The sequence below is a fragment of the Oncorhynchus kisutch genome, linkage group LG15 (assembly GCF_002021735.2).
Source record: "Oncorhynchus kisutch isolate 150728-3 linkage group LG15, Okis_V2, whole genome shotgun sequence".
NCBI lineage: Eukaryota > Metazoa > Chordata > Actinopteri > Salmoniformes > Salmonidae > Oncorhynchus > Oncorhynchus kisutch.
Window position 1 is genome coordinate 27,260,654 of NC_034188.2, and position 22,709 is coordinate 27,283,362.

General features: G+C 44.6%; 1 protein-coding gene across 2 annotated transcripts in view; it reads left to right on the forward strand.

Annotated features, from left to right (window-relative positions):
* LOC109881350 (dedicator of cytokinesis protein 2-like) overlaps window positions 1–22,709 on the forward strand; it is a 62,184-nt gene that overhangs the window by 28,342 nt on the left and 11,133 nt on the right. Inside the window, exons 2-9 of one of the 2 annotated variants that reach the window (XM_031789977.1) lie at window positions 13,243–13,341; window positions 13,490–13,584; window positions 14,851–14,929; window positions 18,862–18,962; window positions 19,082–19,140; window positions 19,277–19,425; window positions 19,565–19,650; window positions 19,741–19,897. In XM_031789977.1, the coding sequence (XP_031645837.1) occupies window positions 13,243–13,341; window positions 13,490–13,584; window positions 14,851–14,929; window positions 18,862–18,962; window positions 19,082–19,140; window positions 19,277–19,425; window positions 19,565–19,650; window positions 19,741–19,897 (825 nt within the window). Of the gene's footprint in view, window positions 1–13,242; window positions 13,342–13,489; window positions 13,585–14,850; window positions 14,930–18,861; window positions 18,963–19,081; window positions 19,141–19,276; window positions 19,426–19,564; window positions 19,898–22,709 lie in introns of both variants that reach the window. The other variant, XM_031789976.1, reaches the window with a different exon arrangement.

The following is a 22,709-nucleotide window of genomic DNA, read 5'->3' on the forward strand; positions in this document are numbered from 1 at the left end:
CCACTCAGACCACTCACAGACAGTCCTGAGAAATTGTTCTTTGATAAGAAGCTGTTTTTGTTTACTTTAGATCATTTTAATTGAAAACAATTGCTGTAAGGTACTTAAAACCTTTACGGGATCGGTGTCCTCCCCGCGGGGCGTTGAGCTAACGTTGGCTAATAACGATTAGCATGAGGTTGTAAGTAACAAAAATCGAAATTGCACCTGGGCTGGAATAATACATTATGGCCTTTCTATTGCATTTCAAAGATGGTACAAAAAATACTAAAAAACACAGTTTTTTTCTTGTATTATCTTTTACCAGATCTAATGTGTTATATTCACCTACATTATTTTCACATTTCCACAAACGTCAAAGTGTTTCCTTTCAAATGGTATCAAGAATATGCATATCTTTGCTTCAGGTCCTGAGCTACAGGCAGTTAGATTTGGGCTACAGGATGTCATTTTCGGAGAAAATTGAAAAAAAAGGGTCGGATCCTTAAGAGGGTTTTAACTGTTACCCAGAAATGATTTGACATTGAGATAAAAACAGCTGCATATTGGACCTTTAAGGTGTTTCTGTCTGCCAGTCTGTCTGTCTGTCTGTACTAGGTGTCATTGTCTCCATCTGTCCTAGACTGCCGACAAAATCTTCTAGATTCATATTCTGTCCTCCTAAAACCTGTCTTTTGATATCAGTTCTATGGAAAAGGGTTGAGGGTGGCCTGCAGACAGACCGACGAATGGAGAGAAAGAGAATACGAGAGGAGGGAGGTAGCAAAATCCCCGTCTGAGCATCTGTGTCCTGCTTTTTCAATAATCTCCTGGCAGTTATATAAGACCCTGGACAGGACAAGAGCTTTGTGTGTGTGTGTGTGTGTCCACACGATATGTGTAGAGCTCCTGTGTGTTCATGTATCTGTGTATGAGTCTGCGCACATACGCTCGTCATATGTTGGTGTATGTAACCTTGTGAGTGTGTGTGTGTGTTTGAGGGTGGGTAAAGAGATTGAGGGCAGTGTTAATTCCTCAGAGAAGAACCCCCCACATGCCCTCCCCCACACACACACATACTGTATGTAGGGTAGAGTACTGCACGGATCATTTTTTTTGAGCTGCACCTGCCCCACATCAATTCCAAGCCCCCACCGATATCAAACATCAGGGCAGATTTTTCTCCGCAACCCGACCCACCTGCATAGAATTGTTCCCGAGAGCCAATCCGTGACCCACCAAACAACATACATAAATGTCTTTTGACTCCAGAGTAGTAGGCTATTAGGCTATGAATTTGTCTGCAAGTGACATTTGGCTTAACAAATGAGTTACAAATAAGTTACATGGATTCTGTGTGAAATAATAATAGGGATTGACATGATTTTCGAATGGCTGGCCTCATAAAGAAGGGCGGTGATTGATCAGATGGGTGACAATTACAAATCAGACATTGAACATGTTTTTATGCATGGTCAAGTTAATAATTATGCTGTGGATCATGTATTAAACCACCGAGACACATCAAATATGCAGTCGTCCTTGACACGCTGGTATAAAGGATTTGGAGACAGGCGCAGGAATAACCCATCATTTGGGTTGTTAATACACCAAAAACAAACACCTGTACAAAACACTGGGATGTACCCAAACAAAAACCTCGTAGAACGACACGGAACGAGACCCGTAACACACAAGGCACAAAACACGCAGCACAGACTGAGACTACGCATAGGTACTCACACCACCAACGGACATGGGAACGATAACACGCAGCACAGACTGAGACTACGCATAGGTACTCACACCACCAACGGACATGGGAACGATAACACGCAGCACAGGCTGAGACTACGTATAGGTACTCACACCACCAACGGACATGGGAACGATAACACGCAGCACAGACTGAGACTACGCATAGGTACTCACACCACCAATGGACATGGGAACGATAACACGCAGCACAGGCTGAGACTACGTATAGGTACTCACACCACCAACGGACATGGGAACGATAACACGCAGCACAGGCTGAGACTACGTATAGGTACTCACACCACCAACGGAAATGGGAACGATAACACGCAGCACAGGCTGAGACTACGTATAGGTACTCACACCACCAACGGACATGGGAACGATAACACGCAGCACAGGCTGAGACAACACATAGGTACTCACACCACCAACGGACATGGGAACGATAACACACAGCACAGGCTGAGACTACGTATAGGTACTCACACCACCAACGGACATGGGAACGATAACACGCAGCACAGGCTGAGACTACGTATAGGTACTCACACCACCAACGGACATGGGAACTATAACACACAGCACAGGCTGAGACTACGTATAGGTACTCACACCACCAACGGACATGGGAACGATAACACGCAGCACAGGCTGAGACTACGTATAGGTACTCACACCACCAACGGACATGGGAAATATAATCGACAGCCCAATGGGGAAACAAAGGGCACATTTATACAAACACAATCAGTGAGGAATTGGAACCAGGCGTGCGTAATGATACAGTTCAGTGCAGCCAAGGAGGCCGGTGACGTCGACCTCCGGAAATGGTGAAAAGATAGAGCAGCAGTACCGGGTTGATCCGTGAAAGTCCTTCTGAGGGTTAGGGTTATATGAAGTCATTGGGGATTTTAAAAAAGCGACACAGTTCAATTGTATTTATTTTTATTTTTTATTTTACCTTTATTTAAACAGGTTTTTTCTCATTGAAATAATCTCTTTTCCAAGAGAGACCTGGTCCAATAGCAGCAGGGGGAACAACGTTTCAGACAAAACAACTTACATACACTAACACAACATTAAACAAAACTATAAACACACATACTGTACAACAATTACATATTACATTAAAAGCACAAACGTCTTGACTAAAAACAGCCGGCCTAAAAACAATTACACTCTGCTATGATATATACATCGATCAAGTGTTTAAACTCCACCAACGATACTAGATCATCAGATTTTAAAATGTTCATGACAGAATTTCAGGACCATGGAGCTAAGTAACTAAAACTATTTCTATCATGTCCTGTTCTAATTTTTGGTCCTGTTAGAAGCAGATCAGAATGGGACCGTAAATGATATTTATTTACTGACCTGACTAAAAAAGCATGTGGCATTTTACCCAATATGGCCTTATAAATCAGTGTATACCATTGTTTAAGCCTACGCAAGGTCAATGACGACCAGCCAACAGCGCTGTAGAGATCACAATGATGTGTTAGACGTTTCTGATTTTGTAATGAACCTGAGGGCTGCATGATACACTGAATCAAGTGCTCTCAGGGTAGTGGCTGAGGCCTGCATATATATTACATCACTTAAATCTAAAACCAACAGTAATGTACATTGTACCAGCTCCTTCCTGGCCTCAAAATAAAATCCTGTTTTCAGCTTGAGCTTCCTTATCAAGTTCTCTACATGCACAGTGAAGCTCAGCTTATCATCAACCCACACACCGAAATATTTGTACACTTTAACTTGCTCTATAGTATGTCCAGCCAATGTAGCAATGACATGATTTGTAACATGCCTGGCATTTGAACATACGATGCATTTTCTTCTACCCGAATTTAGAATCAGCTTTAGATCATACAGATTCTGTTGTAGGATGTTAAATGCTGTTTGGGCATTTTCAAAAGCTAAAGATAAACTACTACCACTTGAATAAAGAACAGTATCATCTGCATAAAAATGAACATCCGCTGTTTCAATAAGATCCCCAATGTTGTTGATATATAAAATTAACAACATTGGGCCCAAAATAGAACCTTGCGGAACACCTGAGCACACCTCTATGGACTCAGATTTACAACCATCCGCCATTACACATTGTGTACAATTTGAAAGGTAATTTATAAACCAATCTAGTGCATGACCAGTAATTCCACAACATTTTAACCTTTGCACTAACACAGCATGGTCCACGGTGTCAAAAGCCTTCGACAAATCAATAAAAACAGACACACAATGTAACTTCTTATCAAGAGCACAGTGGATGTCATTTAAAACCTTCAATTTTGCTGAAACAGTGCAGTGGACAGACCTAAAACCTGATTGCATTCCATTTAAGGTGTTGTTTTCTTGGAAGTAGACCTTTAGCTGCCTACTAAGGAGAGGCAGTACATAATCAGATTTCCATAACTTGGGCATTTCCTTTACATCAAGCATGAGGTTAAAAATACATGTTAAGGGGGAGCAGTGATGTCTGTAGCTAGGTGTAGGAGGCGGTGGTCTAGTTCATCAGGGCCATGGGATTTTTTTAATCAATTTCTTTCAGGGCTTTACACACTTCTGAAACAGAGAAGGATGAAAAGGAGAACTTGGTGAAGGAGTGCACAGGGGTGTCAGGTAAACTCATAGGGGGCTCAATTATGCCTTTGACCTTTTCAAATAAACTGCCTGCACCTAAAAAAATTGTATTCAAGGCTTTCAGAATGGAGGTTCTATGAGTTACAATCTGTGTATCGACCAACAATTGTTTGGGAAGCTGTGTATCTTTTTTGCACTCCAAACCCTTCACTACTTGCCAAAAATTGGATGGATTATTTAAATTTTGTAAAGTGAATTTCAGGTAGTGGTCTGCTTTCAATTTACAAATCATAGCCACACCCATATTTCGAAGATGTTTAAAAGCCATCCAATCATCTGCCAAACCAGTCCCTCTTGCTTTAGCCCAAATAGCATTTTGTTCCTTTATGATTTTTGTAAATTCCTTAGTAATCTAAGGGTTCTCTCTGCCCTTAATCCTGCATGTTTTTAAAGGGGCATGCCTATTACATGCATCCTGAAATGCATTGTGGAAGTTAAAAAAAGGCTAGTCCAACATCAGGGATTCATTACAATATATTCCATTCAATGCTAGATACTATGTATAATTGAATGCTAAAATGTTTTACAAAAACATGTAAAAAACTTATAAAATTTTAAAAACATGTTTAAAAATGTCAAAAATCATGTAAAATCATGTAACAAACCTTGAATATCAAACCACTTCCAGTTTCTTTTCGTAATAACACGTGGGGATTTCTTAGGAATTTGACCATCTCTCACACAGGCAACAGCACAATGATCACTTATGTCATTTGCAAAAATACCAGAAGCATTATAAGGATGAGGAGTATTGGTTAAGATCAAATCAATCAAAGAGGATTTCAGAGGATATTTTATATTCATCCTAGTTACACTGTTGACAATCTGAGTGAGATTGTAGGTATTGCACAGAATTTTGAGTTGATCAGAGCTTGATGTTAGCCAGTCCTGATTCAGATCACCCATCAGGACAAACTCAGAGTTGACATTCTGTGATAACAATTTGAAAATACAATCCAGAGAGCCAACAGTGCAGATGGAGGTCTAGAACAACAAGATACAACAATATTTAAAGATGAGCCAAGGTTTAGGTTCAAAGACAGATATTCAAATTGCTTAGGTTTAGTAACAGAAGTCAGAACGACCACCGAGAACTTGTCTTTTACATAAACAGCAACCCCACCCCCCTTAGATTTACGATCTGTACGAAACACATTGTAACCATTTATGCCAATATTTTTGTCAGTAATAGATTTCTTAGGTCAGGTTTCAGAAAGCAAAAATACATCAGGGTCGGCAGTTTTTATCCATATATTCACAAAATCAAGCTTCGGCAGAAGACTTCTCACATTTATATGCAAAACCTTCAGGCCACAGCTTAGTTCGTCAGGGGTAAGAATGTCAGGACATGGATTAGACTGGACATTTCCAGACCATAGAAGCAGCAAGATAATGGCAAGTCTAGATCGAGGGTTACAACATTTGGAGTTACAGACAGCAGTTGAACGATAATCCATAGTCACCAGAGTCTTTAAAGCCACATATTTCAGGAGATGTGTAAAGTCCAGAGACATGGTTAAGTACCAAGAGAACAGTCCTGACATGTAAGCGCAAGAGTCCAATTTCTCCCATATTGTTCGGGAGAAATGTGCATAGCTCTCATGTCCATTTCCGGAGCAAGCGTGGGGTTTCTCGCAATACTAGAGGGAGAAACAATTACATATTTCCTCATTCACAGTGCAACAGGCTCTGAAAGAATCGCCAACATTGTAAAAGACAAGGGTAGACACCAGCAAAATTAACAACAGCATCATGTTTGTTAAATGCCCTAAAAGTCACTAATCAAATAGTTCAACCGCTGATCAATAAAAAGTCAGCGATGTATGAGTATGATGTAGGGGAGCAAAGGTCCGAGGAGAGAGAGAGAAAGTGGCGAGGGCACCTGTACAAGAATGGGAGAGACAGACCAGGGCAGGCGTCTCAAAACTCGCTGCCGTGTTAGCGTCTCAGAACTCGCTTCCGTGTTAGCATCTCAAAACTCGCTGCCGTGTTAGCGTCTCAGAACTTGCTCCCGTGTTAGCGTCTCAGAACTCGCTGCCGTGTTGGCGTCTCAAAACTCGCTGCCGTGTTAGCGTCTCAGAACTCGCTGCCGTGTTAGCGTCTCAGAACTCGCTCCCATGTTAGCGTCTCAGAACTCGCTGCCGTGTTAGCGTCTCAAAACTCGCTGCCGTGTTAGCGTCTCAGAACTCGCTGCCGTGTTAGCGTCTCAGAACTCGCTGCCGTGTTAGCATCTCAGAACTCGCTCCCGTGTTAGCATCTCAGAACTCGCTGCCGTGTTAGCATCTCAGAACTTGCTCCCGTGTTGGCGTCTCAGAACTCGCTCCCGTGTTAGCATCTCAGAACTTTCTCCCATGTTAGCGTCTCAGAACTCGCTCCCATGTTAGCATCTCAGAACTTGCTCCCGTGTTGGCGTCTCAGAACTCGCTCCCGTGTTAGCGTCTCAGAACTCGCTCCCGTGTTAGCATCTCAGAACTCGCTGCCATGTTAGCATCTCAGAACTCGCTCCCGTGTTGGCGTCTCAGAACTCGCTCCCGTGTTGGCGTCTCGAAGGTTTTGAAATGGAGTAGGAGAGGCAGGTGGAGAAACTTTCCTTTAACCAGCTCAGGACCGAGCAGGAAAAACTCATTTTGATTCCTTTTTACCTTCATTCATCTGTCCAATCAATTGCTGTGATGAGAGAAAACCGAGGATTGATAAACAACATTGTAGTGAATCCACAATAAGAATTTAAATGACAGAGTGAAAATAAGAATACAAATATACAGAATATATATTCCAGAACATACATCATGTATGCAACAAGGCACTACAGTAATAATACAAAACAACACGCCAAAGGAATTCTGTTTTTGTCCGAAATGCAAAGCCTGATGTTTGGGGAAAATCCAACAGAACACATCACAGAGTAACTGCCTCTTCATTTTCAAGTATAGCGGGGGCTGCATCATGTCATGGATATGCTTGTCATCAGCAAAGACTGGGGTGTTTTTCAGGATGAAAATAAATGGGATGAAGCTAAGCACAGGCAAAATCCTAGAGGAAATCCTGTTTTACGCACCACACTCTGGGAGAGGAATCCACCTTTCAGCAGGGCAATAACCTACAAGGCCAAATCTACACTGGAGTTGCTTCCCAAGAAGACAGTGAATGTTACATTTTTGGCTTAAATCTGATTGAAAATCTATGGCAAGACTTGAAAATTGCTGTCTTGCTATTATCCCCAACACAGACAGAGCTTGATGAATTTTTTAAAGAATGATGGGAAAATATCGCACAATCCAACCCAAGAAGACACACAGCTGTAATCTCTGCCAGAGGTGATTCTAACATGTATTGACCCGAGGGGGATGAATACTTATCTAATCAAGTTATAGTAGTGGTTCATTTTTCATCCATCTTACTTATTTTGTTTGTTTGAATTTTTCTTCCACATTGACATTACAGAGACTAAGCTATAGGCTGCCGAAATAGGCTACATTGATACAGTAGGCTATTGGCTACTCAAAGTTTTACCAGCCGCACAGGTTTAAACTTTATATGGCCTGCGCATGGTCTTATGAACGAAAGCCTGAATTAATGTAATAATTAACTGACAATAACTGACTTATCTTAAACAAACACCTGCTTGCGCATTTTATAGGGTGTACATCCATCTACCGGGCTGTTGTCTTCCTTGTCCATAATGACTCCAAAATGTCACTTGCACAGCACCTGTTTCCATGATGGTGTATTTAAACATCATAAGTTACATTTTTTCTCCTGATAAGCAGCCATTTTTGCGTGAGCTAGGAGTCAGGGAAAATAAACTTGGCAATGTAATGTCACATGGCGGAAGGGGACATAAGCTCTGCACGTGGACAAATTAGGAATGTTTCAGCACCACACACACGATGGACAATAAGTACCCTGCTCCACTCTCTCGCTGTGTGGCTGTTGGCCTAGTCGATGTTTACACCACCGCTCACATAATGGAATTCACAACACAATTCAACACAACCTCCTGGGTTTGTGAAAAAAAATATTATCTTGATTTAAAACGTTTCTGATCCGCATTCTAATTGTTCTGAATCACGAGCCGACCCATGGGTTGAAAGAATGTTTTCATTCCACCCGGCAGCTGATTTTTTTGCGGGTCAACCATGTGTGTATCCGATCTGATACAGGACTCAAGTATAGGGTGGACCATCAATCTGTAGTGAACTCGCTCGTTGCCTCAGTATGTGTGTGTCTGTGTGTTCATAGTGTGTGTGTGTGTGTGTGTGTGTGTGTGTGTGCGTGGGTGCGTGCGTGCGTGCGTGGGTGCGTGCGTGCGTGGGTGTGTGTGTGCGTGCGTGGGTGGGTGGGTGGGTGCGTGGGTGTGTGTGTGTGTGTGTGTGTGTGTGCGTGCGTGCGTGCGTGCGTGTGTGGTTTATCCTGTTGATAATCCTATTTGTGACCAGCCTTTGCCCACTGCCTCACTTGGAGGGAGAGAGAGAGAGAATGTGGTCAGTGTACAACAGGGGAAGTAGAGACAGAAATGCACTTTCAACTCTACTGTGAGAAATATTCCTCACCAAGATATTCATTATTAGCAAAAATTACTAAATTGATAAAAAATGTTATCTGATTTAAACTCAGATAAATAAACAAAAAATATTAATGGGCAAAGGAGCAATGTCTCCTCTCGTAGCCAAGTATGTATCTGCCTGCCATAGCCTGAGGGGCAATGAAGTATAACATCTGCATAGTGATTATTATTACTGTCAAGATTATTACTCCACATTGAAGCGGTAGGACCATTGAAGTGGTCCTGGTAACGGTAGTAGTAGTAGTAAGAAGTAGTAGTAGGAATTATGATGGTAGTTGTAGTACTGATGCAATGGGGATGATGAAAGTTATTTATTTCTAAGTTAGTTTTAGTAGGTAGTAGTAGAGATATTAGATGTAGTTAAACTACTAGTGGTAATGGTAGTAGTAGAGATATTAGAGGTAGTTAAACTACTTGTGGTAATGGTAGTAGTAGAGCTATTAGATGTAGTTAAACTACTAGTGGTAATGGTAGTAGTAGAGATATTAGAGGTAGTTAAACTACTAGTGGTAATGGTAGTAGTGGAGATATTAGAGGTAGTTAAACTACTAGTGGTAATGGTAGTAGTAGAGATATTAGAGGTAGTTAAACTACTAGTGGTAATGGTAGTAGTAGAGATATTAGAGGTAGTTAAACTACTAGTGGTAATGGTAGTAGTAGAGATATTAGAGGTAGAAATTCTACTAGTGTTAATGGTAGTAGTAGAGCGAGAGAGATTGTGAGAGAGAGAGAGATAGAGACAGGCCACACTGCCCACAAACTGAGATGGAAACTGAGCTGCACTTCTGAACCTCCTGCCAAATGTATGACCATATTACAGAGACACATATTTCCCTCAGATTACACAGATACACAAAGAATTTGAAAACAAACCCAATTTTGATAAACTCCCATATGTACTGGGTGAAATACCACAGTGAGAATGATGGAGGGATGAGAGTGAGGGAGATAGAGAGGGGAAAGAGAGAGGGAGACAGAGAGAGATAGAGAGGGATGGTTTCATTACATTACACTCTAGAAGTTGATCTGTGTTATCTGAGTGTTTGAAATTGACTCTTAGGGAGGATTTGATTGGTTGTTTTGCAGTTCTGTGTTTGTGTGTTCTGTGTTTGGCTGCTTTGCTTTTGTTTATCTGTGTGTGTCTGTGTGCCTTTGTGTGTGCGTGCGCGCACGTGTGTTTGTGTGCTCGTTACATCAGGCAGTCAGTTGGCAGCAGTGTCACAATAAACACAAAGAGCTCACAACGCGATACGACAGAGGAGAGGAGAGGTGAGGGGGGATGGAGGTTCGGAGAAGAGGAGGGGAGGGAGGGAGGGAGGGAGGGAGGGAGGGAGGGAGGGAGGGAGGGAGGGAGGGAGGGAGGGGGAGAAGAGGAGGAGAGGAGGGGAGGGATGGAAGAAAGGAGGAGGAGAGATGAGAAAGGTTGGATCATGACAGGGTGTCTGGTGACATGTTCTACCAGGAGAGATACAGGGAACACACTACTCCCACCACTTCCAAATTCCAGCTTCATGTTAACACCATTACACAGAGAGACTGAATGTGTGAGTCTGCATGCCTGCATTTGTTTGTGTGTCACGATGATTAGGCTGTGTGTATGTGTAAGAAACGTAAGCACAAAGCAAACAGACACACACACACACATAAACAAGGTTCCTGTGGTGATTGCTGAAGTGTAGCCCTCCAGGATACTCCTCTTTCAGTGGAGGAATATATATATGTGTGTGTGTGTGTGTGTGTGTGTGTGTGTGTGTGTGTGTGTGTGTGTGTGTGTGTGTGTGTGTGTGTGTGTGTGTGTGTGTGTGTGTGTGTGTGTGTGTGTGTGTGTGTGCGTGCGTGTCAGGCTCACCTGACTCCATTGATATCAGAAGCAACAAACAGAGCACGGGGAGTCTCGAGGAGTGAGTGAAATGACAATAGCACACACACACACACATTCCCATTGTTCTCAGCCAAGAACTCCAACAGACACATGACTGATGATGGTCATCTCTCCGTCTGCAGATATCCATCCATCATCTATCACTCCGTTCCTCCCCCTCTCGTCTGTCACTTCCTATCACTCCCTTCCTCTCCCTCTCATCTATCACTCCCTTCCTCCCCCTCTCAATCTATCACTCCCTTCCTCCCCCTCTCATCTGTCACTTCCTATCACTCTCTTCCTCCCCCTCTCATGCATCACTCCCTTCCTCCCCCTCTCGTCTGTCACTTCCTATCACTCCCTTCCTCTCCCTCTCATCTATCACTCTCTTCCTCTCCCTCTCATCTATCACTCCCTTCCTCTCCCTCTCATCTATCACTCCCTTCCTCTCCCTCTCATCTATCACTCCCTTCCTCTCCCTCTCATCTATCACTCCCTTCCTCCCCCTCTCATCTGTCACTTCCTATCACTCTCTTCCTCCCCCTCTCATGCATCACTCCTTCCTCCCCCTCTCGTCTGTCACTTCCTATCACTCCCTTCCTCTCCTCTCATCTATCACTCTCTTCCTCTCCCTCTCATCTATCACTCCCTTCCTCTCCCTCTCATCTATCACTCCCTTCCTCCCCCTCTCATCTATCACTCCCTTCCTCCCCCTCTCATCTGTCACTTCCTATCATCTCTTCCTCTCCCTCTCATCTATCACTCCCTCCTCTCCCTCTCATCTATCACTCCCTTCCTCCCCTCTCATCCTATCACTCCCTTCCTCCCCCTCTCATCTGTCACTTCCTATCACTCCCTTCCTCTCCCTCTCATCTATCACTCTCTTCCTCTCCCTCTCATCTATCACTCCCTTCCTCTCCCTCTCATCTATCACTCCCTTCCTCCCCCTCTCATCTATCACTCCCTTCCTCTCCCTCTCATCTATCACTCTCTTCCTCCCCCTCTCATCTATCACTCCCTTCCTCTCCCTCTCATCTATCACTCTCTTCCTCCCCCCCTCATCTATCACTCCCTTCCTCCAACTCTCATCTATCACTCCCTTCCTCCCCCTCTCTCGTCTATCACTCCCTTCCTCCCCCTCTCATCTGTCACTCCCTTCCTCTCGCTCTCATCTGTCACTCCCTTCCTCTCCCTCTCTCGTCTATCACTCCCTTCCTCCAACTCTCGTCTATCACCTCCTTCCTCCCCCTCTCTTGTCTATCACTCCCTTCCTCCAACTCTCATCTATCACTCCCTTCCTCTCCCTCTCTCGTCTATCACTCCCTTCCTCCAACTCTCGTCTATCACTCCCTTCCTCCCCCTCTCGTATATCACTCCCTTCCTCCCCCTCTCTCATCTATCACTCCCTTCCTCCCCCTCTCTCGTCTATCACTCCCTTCCTCCCCCTCTCTCGTCTATCACTCCCTTCCTCCCCCTCTCTCGTCTATCACTCCCTTCCTCCCCCTCTCTCGTCTATCACTCCCTTCCTCCCCCTCTCTCGTCTATCACTCCCTTCCTCCAACTCTCGTCTATCACTCCCTTCCTCCCCCTCTCTTGTCTATCACTCCCTTCCTCCAACTCTCATCTATCACTCCCTTCCTCTCCCTCTCTCGTCTATCACTCCCCTTCCTCACCTCTCGTCTATCACTCCCTTCCTCCCCCTCTCGTATATCACTCCCTTCCTCCCCTCTCTCATCTATCACTCCCTTCCTCCCCCTCTCTCGTCTATCACTCCCTTCCTCCCCCTCTCTCGTCTATCACTCCCTTCCTCCCCCTCTCTCGTCTATCACTCCCTTCCTCCCCCTCTCTCGTCTATCACTCCCTTCCTCCCCCTCTCTCGTCTATCACTCCCTTCCTCCCCTCTCTCGTCCATCACTCCCTTCCTCCCCTCTCTCGTCTATCACTCCCTTCCTCCCCCTCTCTCATCTATCACTCCCTTCCTCCCCCTCTCTCGTCTATCACTCCCTTCCTCCCCCTCTCTCGTCTATCACTCCCTTCCTCCCCCTCTCTTGTCTATCACTCCCTTTCCTCCCCTCTCTCGTCTATCACTCCCTTCCTCCCCCTCTCTTGTCTATCACTCCCTTCATTTTGAATCATTTTTGTCCTTTCTGCTAATAATGGATTTCTGGTGAGGAATATTTCTCACAGTAGAGTTTGAAAGTGCATTTCTGTTCACTACGTCCCTTGTTGTACACTGACCACATTCTCTCCTCTCTCTCTCTCTCTCTCTCTCTCTCTCTCTCTCTCTCTGTCTCCTCCTCTCTCTCTCTCTCTCTCTCTCCCTCTCTCTCTCTCTGTCTCTCTCTCTCTCTCTCTCTCTCTCCCTTCTCTCTCCTCTCTCTCTCTCTCTCTCTCTCTCTCTCTCTCTCTGTTTCTCTCTCAGTCTAGGGTGGTGGCCTGTATGACTGCCATTCTGAGTCAGATGGATGACAGCCACTACTCCAGTTACCTAGAGACCTTCTCAGGCACCACCGACCTAGTGGTGGGCCATCACACACACACACACACACACACACACACACACACACACACACACACACACACACACACACACACACACACACACACACACACACACACACACACACACACACGCAAACACACACACTCATAGACTCTATGTGTTGCAGGACTTTCTGATGGAGACGTTCCTACTGTTTAAGGATCTGATTGGGAAGCACGTCTATCCCTCTGACTGGATGGCTATGATCATGGTGCAGAACAGGTGCTGCACTCACACACACACACACACACACACACACACTGGATGACAGGAAACTTGAAACTTGGATGTAGCTGACTCATCTCTGATGATGGTAACAGTGTTATTGTGCAGAACAGAGACTGTACACACAGTGTAGAGTAGCAACTGTAGTGCAGAGTTACATTGTAGAGTAGCAACTGTAGTGTAGAGTTACATTGTAGAGTAGCAACTGTAGTGTAGAGTTACAGTGTAGAGTAGCAACTGTAGTGCAGAGTTACATTGTAGAGTAGCAACTGTAGTGTAGAGTTACATTGTAGAGTAGCAACTGTAGTGTAGAGTTACAGTGTAGAGTAGCAACTGTAGTGTAGAGTTACATTGTAGAGTAGCAACTGTAGTGCAGAGTCACATTGTAGAGTAGCAACTGTAGTGCAGAGTCACATTGTAGAGTAGCAACTGTAGTGTAGTGTTACATTGTAGAGTAGCAACTGTAGTGCAGAGTCACATTGTAGAGTAGCAACTGTAGTGTAGAGTTACATTGTAGAGTAGCAACTGTAGTGTAGAGTTACATTGAAGAGTAGCAACTGTAGTGTAGAGTTACATTGTAGAGTAGCAACTGTAGTGCAGAGTAACATTGTAGAGTAGCAACTGTAGTGTAGAGTTACATTGTAGAGTAGCAACTATAGTGTAGTTACAGTGAAGGGTAGAGGGGGGAGAGAGGGTGAGGGGGAGAGAGAGAGAGATTTCCACAGGCCAAGGATATGTCAGACAGCACAGTGCAGAGAGAGAGAAAGAGGGAGATAGTAAAAGATAGAAAGCGAGAGATAGGAAGAGGAAGATAAGGGAAGATAAACAGATAGTCCTTCCTAGAGAGAAAGATAGAGAGGGTGGAGGGAGCAGTGAGGTCTCTTACAGAATCAGAAAGATAGAGAGCACTTGAAAGAGAGCCATGGGAAAAGGCTAGTTGCCTTTTCAAACTTTACTTTAATGAGTTAAATCTGGTTTTAAGTGTCTTTTAACGTAATCATTTGATTTCATCGAATAACATCTCATCATTTATTGTCAGATGAAGCTATATGGTGGTAGGGATTCTGTGTCAATATTGTATTACTTTTGATTGTATTAACATGTTTCTTAATGTTTAATATTCCCATTGATATAGATATCAGATGGCATGAATATAGATGCCATATTGATATCATGTCACGTCAATATCCCCATTGATATATATTAGGTAGACATTGATCTCCTGGTGTCATCTATCTGACAGATGTATTGTGTTTCTGTCAGGGTGTTCCTCAGAGCAATCAACACCTACGCTGATACCATGAACCTCAAGTTCCTCAACAACAACGACTTTGAAGTGCAGGTCAGCGTGTGTGTGTCTTCTAGTCTGTGTGTGTGTGTGAGTCTTCTAGTCTGCGTGTGTGTGTGTGTGTGCGTGCGTGTGTCTTCAAGTCTGTGTGTGCGTGTGTCTTCAAGTCTGTGTGTGTGTGCGTGTTTTCTAGTCTGTGTGTGTGTGCGTGTTTTCTAGTCTGTGTGTGTGTGTGTGCGTCTACTAGTCTGTGTGTGTGTCTTCTAGTCTGTGTGTGTGTCTTCTAGTCTGTGTGTGTGTCTTCTAGTCTGTGTGTGTGTCTTATAGTCTGTGTGTGTGTGTCTTCCAGTCTGTGTGTGTGTCTTCTAGTCTGTGTGTGTGTCTTCTAGTCTGTGTGTGTGTGTCTTCTAGTCTGTGTGTGTGTGTGTCTTCTAGTCTGTGTGTGTGTCTTCTAGTCTCTGTGTGTGTGTCTTCTAGTCTGTGTGTGTGTGTCTTCTAGTCTGTGTGTGTGTGTGTCTTCTAGTCTGTGTGTGTGTCTTCTAGTCTGTGTGTGTGTCTTCTAGTCTGTGTGTGTGTCTTCTAATCTGTGTGTGTGTGTGTCTTCTAGACTGTGTGTGTGTTTCTTCTAGTCTGTGTGTGTGTGTCTTCTAGTCTGTGTGTGTGTGTCTTCTAGTCTTTGTGTGTGTGTCTTCTAGTCTGTGTGTGTGTGTCTTCTAGTCTGTGTGTGTGTGTCTTCTAGTCTGTGTGTGTGTGTGTCTTCTAGTCTGTGTGTGTGTGTCTTCTAGTCTGTGTGTGTGTCTTCTAGTCTCTGTGTGTGTGTCTTCTAGTCTGTGTGTGTGTGTCTTCTAGTCTGTGTGTGTGTGTGTCTTCTAGTCTGTGTGTGTGTGTCTTCTAGTCTGTGTGTGTGTCTTCTAGTCTCTGTGTGTGTGTCTTCTAGTCTGTGTGTGTGTGTCTTCTAGTCTGTGTGTGTGTGTCTTCTAGTCTGTGTGTGTGTGTCTTCTAGTCTGTGTGTGTGTGTGTCTTCTAGTCTATGTGTGTGTGTCTTCTAGTCTGTGTGTGTGTCTTCTAGTCTGTGTGTGTGTGTCTTCTAGTCTGTGTGTGTGTCTTCTAGTCTGTGTGTGTGTCTTCTAGTCTGTGTGTGTGTGTCTTCTAGTCTGTGTGTGTGTCTTCTAGTCTGTGTGTGTGTCTTCTAGTCTGTGTGTGTGTGTCTTCTAGTCTGTGTGTGTGTGTGTGTGCGTCTACTAGTCTGTGTGTGTGTGTGTCTTCTAGTCTGTGTGTGTGTGTGTGTCTTCTAGTCTGTGTGTGTGTGTCTTCTAGTCTGTGTGTGTGTTTGTCTTCTAGTCTGTGTGTGTGTTTGTCTTCTAGTCTGTGTGTGTGTGTGTCTTCTAGTCTGTGTGTGTGAGTGTCTTCTAATCTGTGTGTGTGTGTTCTAGACTGTGTGTGTGTTTCTTCTAGTCTGTGTGTGTGTGTCTTCTATTCTGTGTGTGTGTGTCTTCTAGTCTGTGTGTGTGTGTCTTCTAGTCTGTGTGTGTGTCTTCTAGTCTGTGTGTGTGTGTCTTCTAGTCTGTGTGTGTGTGTCTTCTAGTCTGTGTGTGTGTGTGTGTGTGCGTCTACTAGTCTGTGTGTGTGTGTGTCTTCTAGTCTGTGTGTGTGTGTCTTCTAGTCTGTGTGTGTGTGTCTTCTAGTCTGTGTGTGTGTTTGTCTTCTAGTCTGTGTGTGTGTCTTCTAGTCTGTGTGTGTGTGTGTCTTCTAGTCTGTGTGTGTGAGTGTCTTCTAATCTGTGTTTGTGTGTTCTAGACTGTGTGTGTGTTTCTTCTAGTCTGTGTGTGTGTGTCTTCTATTCTGTGTGTGTGTGTCTTCTAGTCTGTGTATGTGTGTGTGCGCGTCTACTAGTCTGTGTGTGTGTTCTTCTAGTCTGTCTGTGTGTTCTAGTTGTGTGTGTGTCTTCTAGTCTGTGTGTGTGTGTCTTCTAGTCTGTGTGTGTGTGTCTTCTAGTCTGTGTGTGTGTCTTCTAGTCTGTGTGTGTGTCTTCTAGTCTGTGTGTGTGTCTTCTAGTCTGTGTGTGTGTCTTCTAGTCTGTGTGTGTGTGTTTTCTAGTCTGTGTGTGTCTTCTAGTCTGTGTGTGTGTGTCTTCTAGTCTGTGTGTGTGTGTCTTCTATTCTGTGTGTGTGTGTCTTCTAGTCTGTGTGTGTATGTCTTCTAGTCTGTGTGTGTGAGTGTCTTCTAATCTGTGTGTGTGTGTTCTAGACTGTGTGTGTGTTTCTTCTAGTCTGTGTGTGTGTGTCTTCTATTCTGTGTGTGTGTGTCTTCTAGTCTGTGCGTGTGTGTCTTCTAGTCTGTGTGTGTGTCTTCTAGTCTGTGTGTGTGTGTCTTCTAGTCTGTGTGTGTGTGTCTTCTAGTCTGTGTGTGTGTGGCGTCTACTAGTCTGTGTGTGTGTGTGTGTCTTCTAGTCTGTGTGTGTGTGTCTTCTAGTCTGTGTGTGTGTGTCTTCTAGTCTGTGTGTGTGTTTGTCTTCTAGTCTGTGTGTGTGTCTTCTAGTCTGTGTGTGTGTGTGTCTCTAGTCTGTGTGTGTGAGTGTCTTCTAATCTGTGTGTGTGTGTTCTAGACTGTGTGTGTGTTTCTTCTAGTCTGTGTGTGTGTGTCTTCTATTCTGTGTGTGTGTGTCTTCTAGTCTGTGTATGTGTGTGTGCGCGTCTACTAGTCTGTGTGTGTGTTTCTTCTAGTCTGTGTGTGTGTGTGTCTTCTAGTCTGTGTGTGTGTGTCTTCTAGTCTGTGTGTGTGTGTCTTCTAGTCTGTGTGTGTGGCTTCTAGTCTGTGTGTGTGTGTCTTCTAGTCTGTGTGTGTGTCTTCTAGTCTGTGTGTGTGTGTCTTCTAGTCTGTGTGTGTGTGTTTTCTAGTCTGTGTGTGTCTTCTAGTCTGTGTGTGTGTGTCTTCTAGTCTGTGTGTGTGTGTCTTCTATTCTGTGTGTGTGTCTTCTAGTCTGTGTGTGTGTGTGTGTCTTCTAGTCTGTGTGTGTGTCTTCTAGTCTGTGTGTGTGTCTTCTAGTCTGTGTGTGTGTGTCTTCTAGTCTGTGTGTGTGTGTCTTCTAGTCTGTGTGTGTGTCTTCTAGTCTGTGTGTGTGTGTCTTCTAGTCTGTGTGTGTGTGTGTGTGTGCGTCTACTAGTCTGTGTGTGTGTGTCTTCTAGTCTGTGTGTGTGTGTGTCTTCTAGTCTGTGTGTGTGTGTCTTCTAGTCTGTGTGTGTGAGTGTCTTCTAATCTGTGTGTGTGTGTTCTAGACTGTGTGTGTGTTTCTTCTAGTCTGTGTGTGTGTGTCTTCTATTCTGTGTGTGTGTGTCTTCTAGTCTGTGTATGTGTGTGTGCGCGTCTACTAGTCTGTGTGTGTGTTTCTTCGTCTAGTCTGTGTGTGTGGTGTCTTCTAGTCTGTGTGTGTGTGTCTTCTAGTCTGTGTGTGTGTGTCTTCTAGTCTGTGTGTGTGTCTTCTAGTCTGTGTGTGTGTGTCTTCTAGTCTGTGTGTGTGTCTTCTAGTCTGTGTGTGTGTGTCTTCTAGTCTGTGTGTGTGTGTTTTCTAGTCTGTGTGTGTCTTCTAGTCTGTGTGTGTGTGTCTTCTAGTCTGTGTGTGTGTGTCTTCTATTCTGTGTGTGTGTGTCTTCTAGTCTGTGTGTGTGTGTGTGTCTTCTAGTCTGTGTGTGTGTCTTCTAGTCTGTGTGTGTGTCTTCTAGTCTGTGTGTGTGTGTGTGTCTTCTAGTCTGTGTGTGTGTGTCTTCTAGTCTGTGTGTGTGTGTCTTCTAGTCTGTGTGTGTGTGTCTTCTAGTCTGTGTGTGTGTGCGCACATGCAGGTGTTTCAGTCTCTCTCTGTGTGTCACTGATGTAAGTAAATACTCCACGCTCTCTTTCATTCTCTCTCCCTCTCACTCCCCCTATCATATATTCATTATTTATCTCATAGGTTCTGACAATTTTGTTTCCTCCTCCCTCTTTGTCTGTAGTTGTGGAATAATTACTTCCATTTGGCCGTAGCATTCATTACCCAAGAGTCCTTGCAGCTCCAGCACTTCTCCTCAACCAAGAGGAACAAGATCCTAACAAAGTGATTTACATTTGTCTTTTGTTTCTCTCTGACAATATTAATGATCCACAGTATTTCATAATCAATGTTAGGATGTTGTATTAGCCCCTGATCTAAAACAAAGCTGATTTCATCTTCAGGTATGGAGACATGAGGAGACTCATTGGTTTCGCCATACGGGACATGTGGTACAAACTGGGTAAATGTGTGTGTGTGTGTGTGTGCGTGTGTGTGTGAGTGTGCGTGTGAGAGAGAGAGAGAGAGAGAGAGAGAGAGAGAGAGAATATATGTAATGTGGGTGTTTTCGACTCCGAGACTGATTCTTGTGTGTGTAGGTGGGAATAAGATCTGTTTTATACCTGGGATGGTGGGTCCTATCCTGGAGATGACTCTGATTCCTGAGGAGGAGCTGAGACGAGCCACCATCCCCATCTTCTTCGACATGATGCAGTGTGAACACACAGTCTCCACACACTTCCACAAGGTTCCACAGTGACACACACACACTCCCTTACGCGCGCACACACACGCGTGAGCACTCACGCACACACGCAGTGTGAACAGAATCACTTTGACAACTTCCCGAGAGGCTTACCCATTCCCTCCCCTCTGTGTGTCTGTAGTTTGAGAATGAGATCATTCTGAAGCTGGATCATGAGGTGGAGGGAGGAGGAGGAGATGAGAGATACATGGAGCTACTGGAAACCATGTGGGTGTCTTTCATCAATACCAATATCTATCCACTCAATCAACCACCCGTTCACTTACGTACGTGTCTGTGTGTGTGTGTGTGTGTCAGTCTGTTGGAGTGTGCTGTGGCGCGTCCCTTGTTGAGGCCAGAGGTCGAGCACTTTGTCACCTTGGTGAAGGGACTCCTGGTGCGTCTCCTTGACTACCGCGCAGTGATGAGTGACGACAGCCGCAACAACCGCATGAGCTGCACTGTCAATCTCCTGGTAAGCCCCACCCACTACAGGAAGAACCACAATGGGCAGAATGATGTAGCTTTTATCTGCATTTCTATTTGCATGTTGTTGCGTCAACTGCAGCACTGACACCTTTATGTTTCATGTGTTGCCATCAGCCGGTCCCACCTCAAAATTTGATCACCCAGAGTCACTTTCAACACACAATCACACCCTTCTCCCAACAAGAAATCAATCTGTCGATCATGCCATGCCATGTCAATTGTGCCCGCAATATAGTCATCAACATGGCATCCAGTCAATTATAACACCTCCTAATACATTCTGGACATATGAATAAATTTAAAAACTAAGTTAAAACATTCAGTACCAGCATCTGAAGCTGTTAGAATATCGCAGATCAATACAAGGTGAGGGGAGTCTCAGAGGCAGTACCGGCCTGTCCTTGTATTATACTGTGACTCTATAGCGGTCACACAGTAACATAGCTGTACAAAGGAAAGGGGGTATACCTAGTCAGTTGTACAACTGAATGCCTTCCACATTGAACCCAACTGAATCAGAGAGGTGAGGGGGGCTGCCTTAATCGACATCCACGTCTTCAGCACCCGGGGAACAGATTAAGGCAGCCCCCCTCACCTCTCTGATTCAGTTGGGTTCAATGTGCCTTGCTCCGGGACAGAACGGCAGATTATTACCTTGTCAGCTTGGGGATTCGATCCAGCAACCTTTCGGTTACTGGCCCAAAGCTCTAACAACTAGGCTACCTGCCACCCCAGGGTTATCCAGGGTTACCCAGCACCGCTATGGCTAAGCATTAGTCATTCCCTTTCATTAAATGTTGTTTGGGAAGCTAAACACCCTTACCTCAGGCTAATTGACATTAACATGCTATGCAATATGCAAGCTAGTCATCCTTACCTCAGGACAACTAACATTAGCATGCTATGCAATATGCAAGCTAGTCATCCTTACCTCAGGACAACTAACATTAACATGCTATGCAATATGCAAGCTAGTCATCCTTACCTCAGGACAACTAACATTAACATGCTATGCAATATGCAAGCTAGTCATCCTTACCTCAGGACAACTAACATTAGCATGCTATGCAATATGCAAGCTTGTCATCCTTACCTCAGGACAACTAACATTAGCATGCTATAGCTAACACACAGCTCCCAGGGATGCATCTGGAAATCTCAGATACACCACATGACCAAAAGAATGTGGACACCTGCTCATCCAACATCTCATTCCAAAACCATGGGCATTAAAATGGAGTTGGTCCCCCCTTTGCTGTTATAACAGCCTCCACTCTTCTGGGAAGGCTTTCCACTAGATGTTGGAACATTGCTGTAGGGCCTTGCTTCCATTCAACCACAAGAGCATTAGTGAGGTCGGACACTGATCTTGGGCGATTAGGCCTGGTTCGCAGTCGGCGTTCCAATTCAATTCCTTGTCAAGTTCTGCTTTGTGCACAGGGGCATTGTCCTGCCGGAACAGGAAAGGGTCATCCCCAAACTGTTGCCCCAAATGTTGGAAGCACAGAATTGTCTAGAATGTCATTGTATGCTGTAGCTTTAAGATTTCCCTTCACTGGAACTAAGGGGCCTAGCCCAAACCATGAAAAACAGCCCTAGGCCATTATTTGTCCTCCACCAAACTTTACAATTGATACTATGCATTCGGGCAGGTGGCGTTCTCCTGGCAACCGCCGAACCCAGATTCATCTGTCAGACTGCCAGATAGTGAAGCGTGATTCATCCCTCCAGAGAAGGTGTTTCCACTGCTCCAGAGTCCAATGGTGGCAAGCTTTACACAACTTGGCATTGGGAATGGTGATCTTAGGCTTGTGTGCGTCTGCTCAGCCATGGAAACCCATTTCATGAAGCTCCCGCCGAAAAGTTAATGTGCTGACTTTGCTTCCAGAGGCAGTTGGTAGTGAGTGTTGCAACTGAGGACAGACCATTTTTACGTGCTACGCGCTTCAGCACTCGGCGGTCCCGTTCTGTGAGTTTGTGTGGCCTACCACTTCGCGGCTGAACCATTGTTGCTACTAGACGTTTCAACTTCGCAATAACAGCACTTACAGTTGACCGGGACAGCTCTAGAAGAGCAGAAATTTGACGAACTGACTTGTTGAAATGGTGGCATCCTAAGACGGTGCCACACTGAAAGTCAGAAAGGCCATTCTACTGCCAATGTTTGTCTATGTAGATTGTATGGCTGTGTGATCAATTTTATACACCTCTCAGCAACGTGTGTTGAAGGGGTGTCCACATACTTTTGTATATATAATGTGTGTATGCTAGCTGCACGTGTCATCAGTTTATGCTTGATATTTCTAATTGCTCTTCAAACACTAGTCAGATGTGGAGATTATTGGAGCGTGCTAGATGATGACACGGGTTTAAGATGTTTGTGTTCTGCCTTGAGTGTCTTTCTCAGGGGGTGAGCACTGTAGAAGAGCCGTGGTGTGTGTGCAGGTGCAGGTGTGTGTGTGTGTGTGTGTGTGTGTGTGTGTGTGTGTGTGTGTGTGTGTGTGTGTGTGTGTGTGTGTGTGTGTGTGTGTGTGTGCTGGTGATGAGACAGGGTTACTTTAGGTCATCACACTCGTCTGCTCTCTTAAGACATCATTAAACTTCATTAAACAGGGAATTTGTGCCGCACTGGCGCACACACACACACACACACACACACACACACACACACACACACACACACACACACACACACAAACCCTCTCTGAAGTTTATCCTCACACACACATCCCCCTCAACACACATCCACACTAACAGGCAACGTTACACTCCTCTCACTCCTCACACTCCTCTCCGTT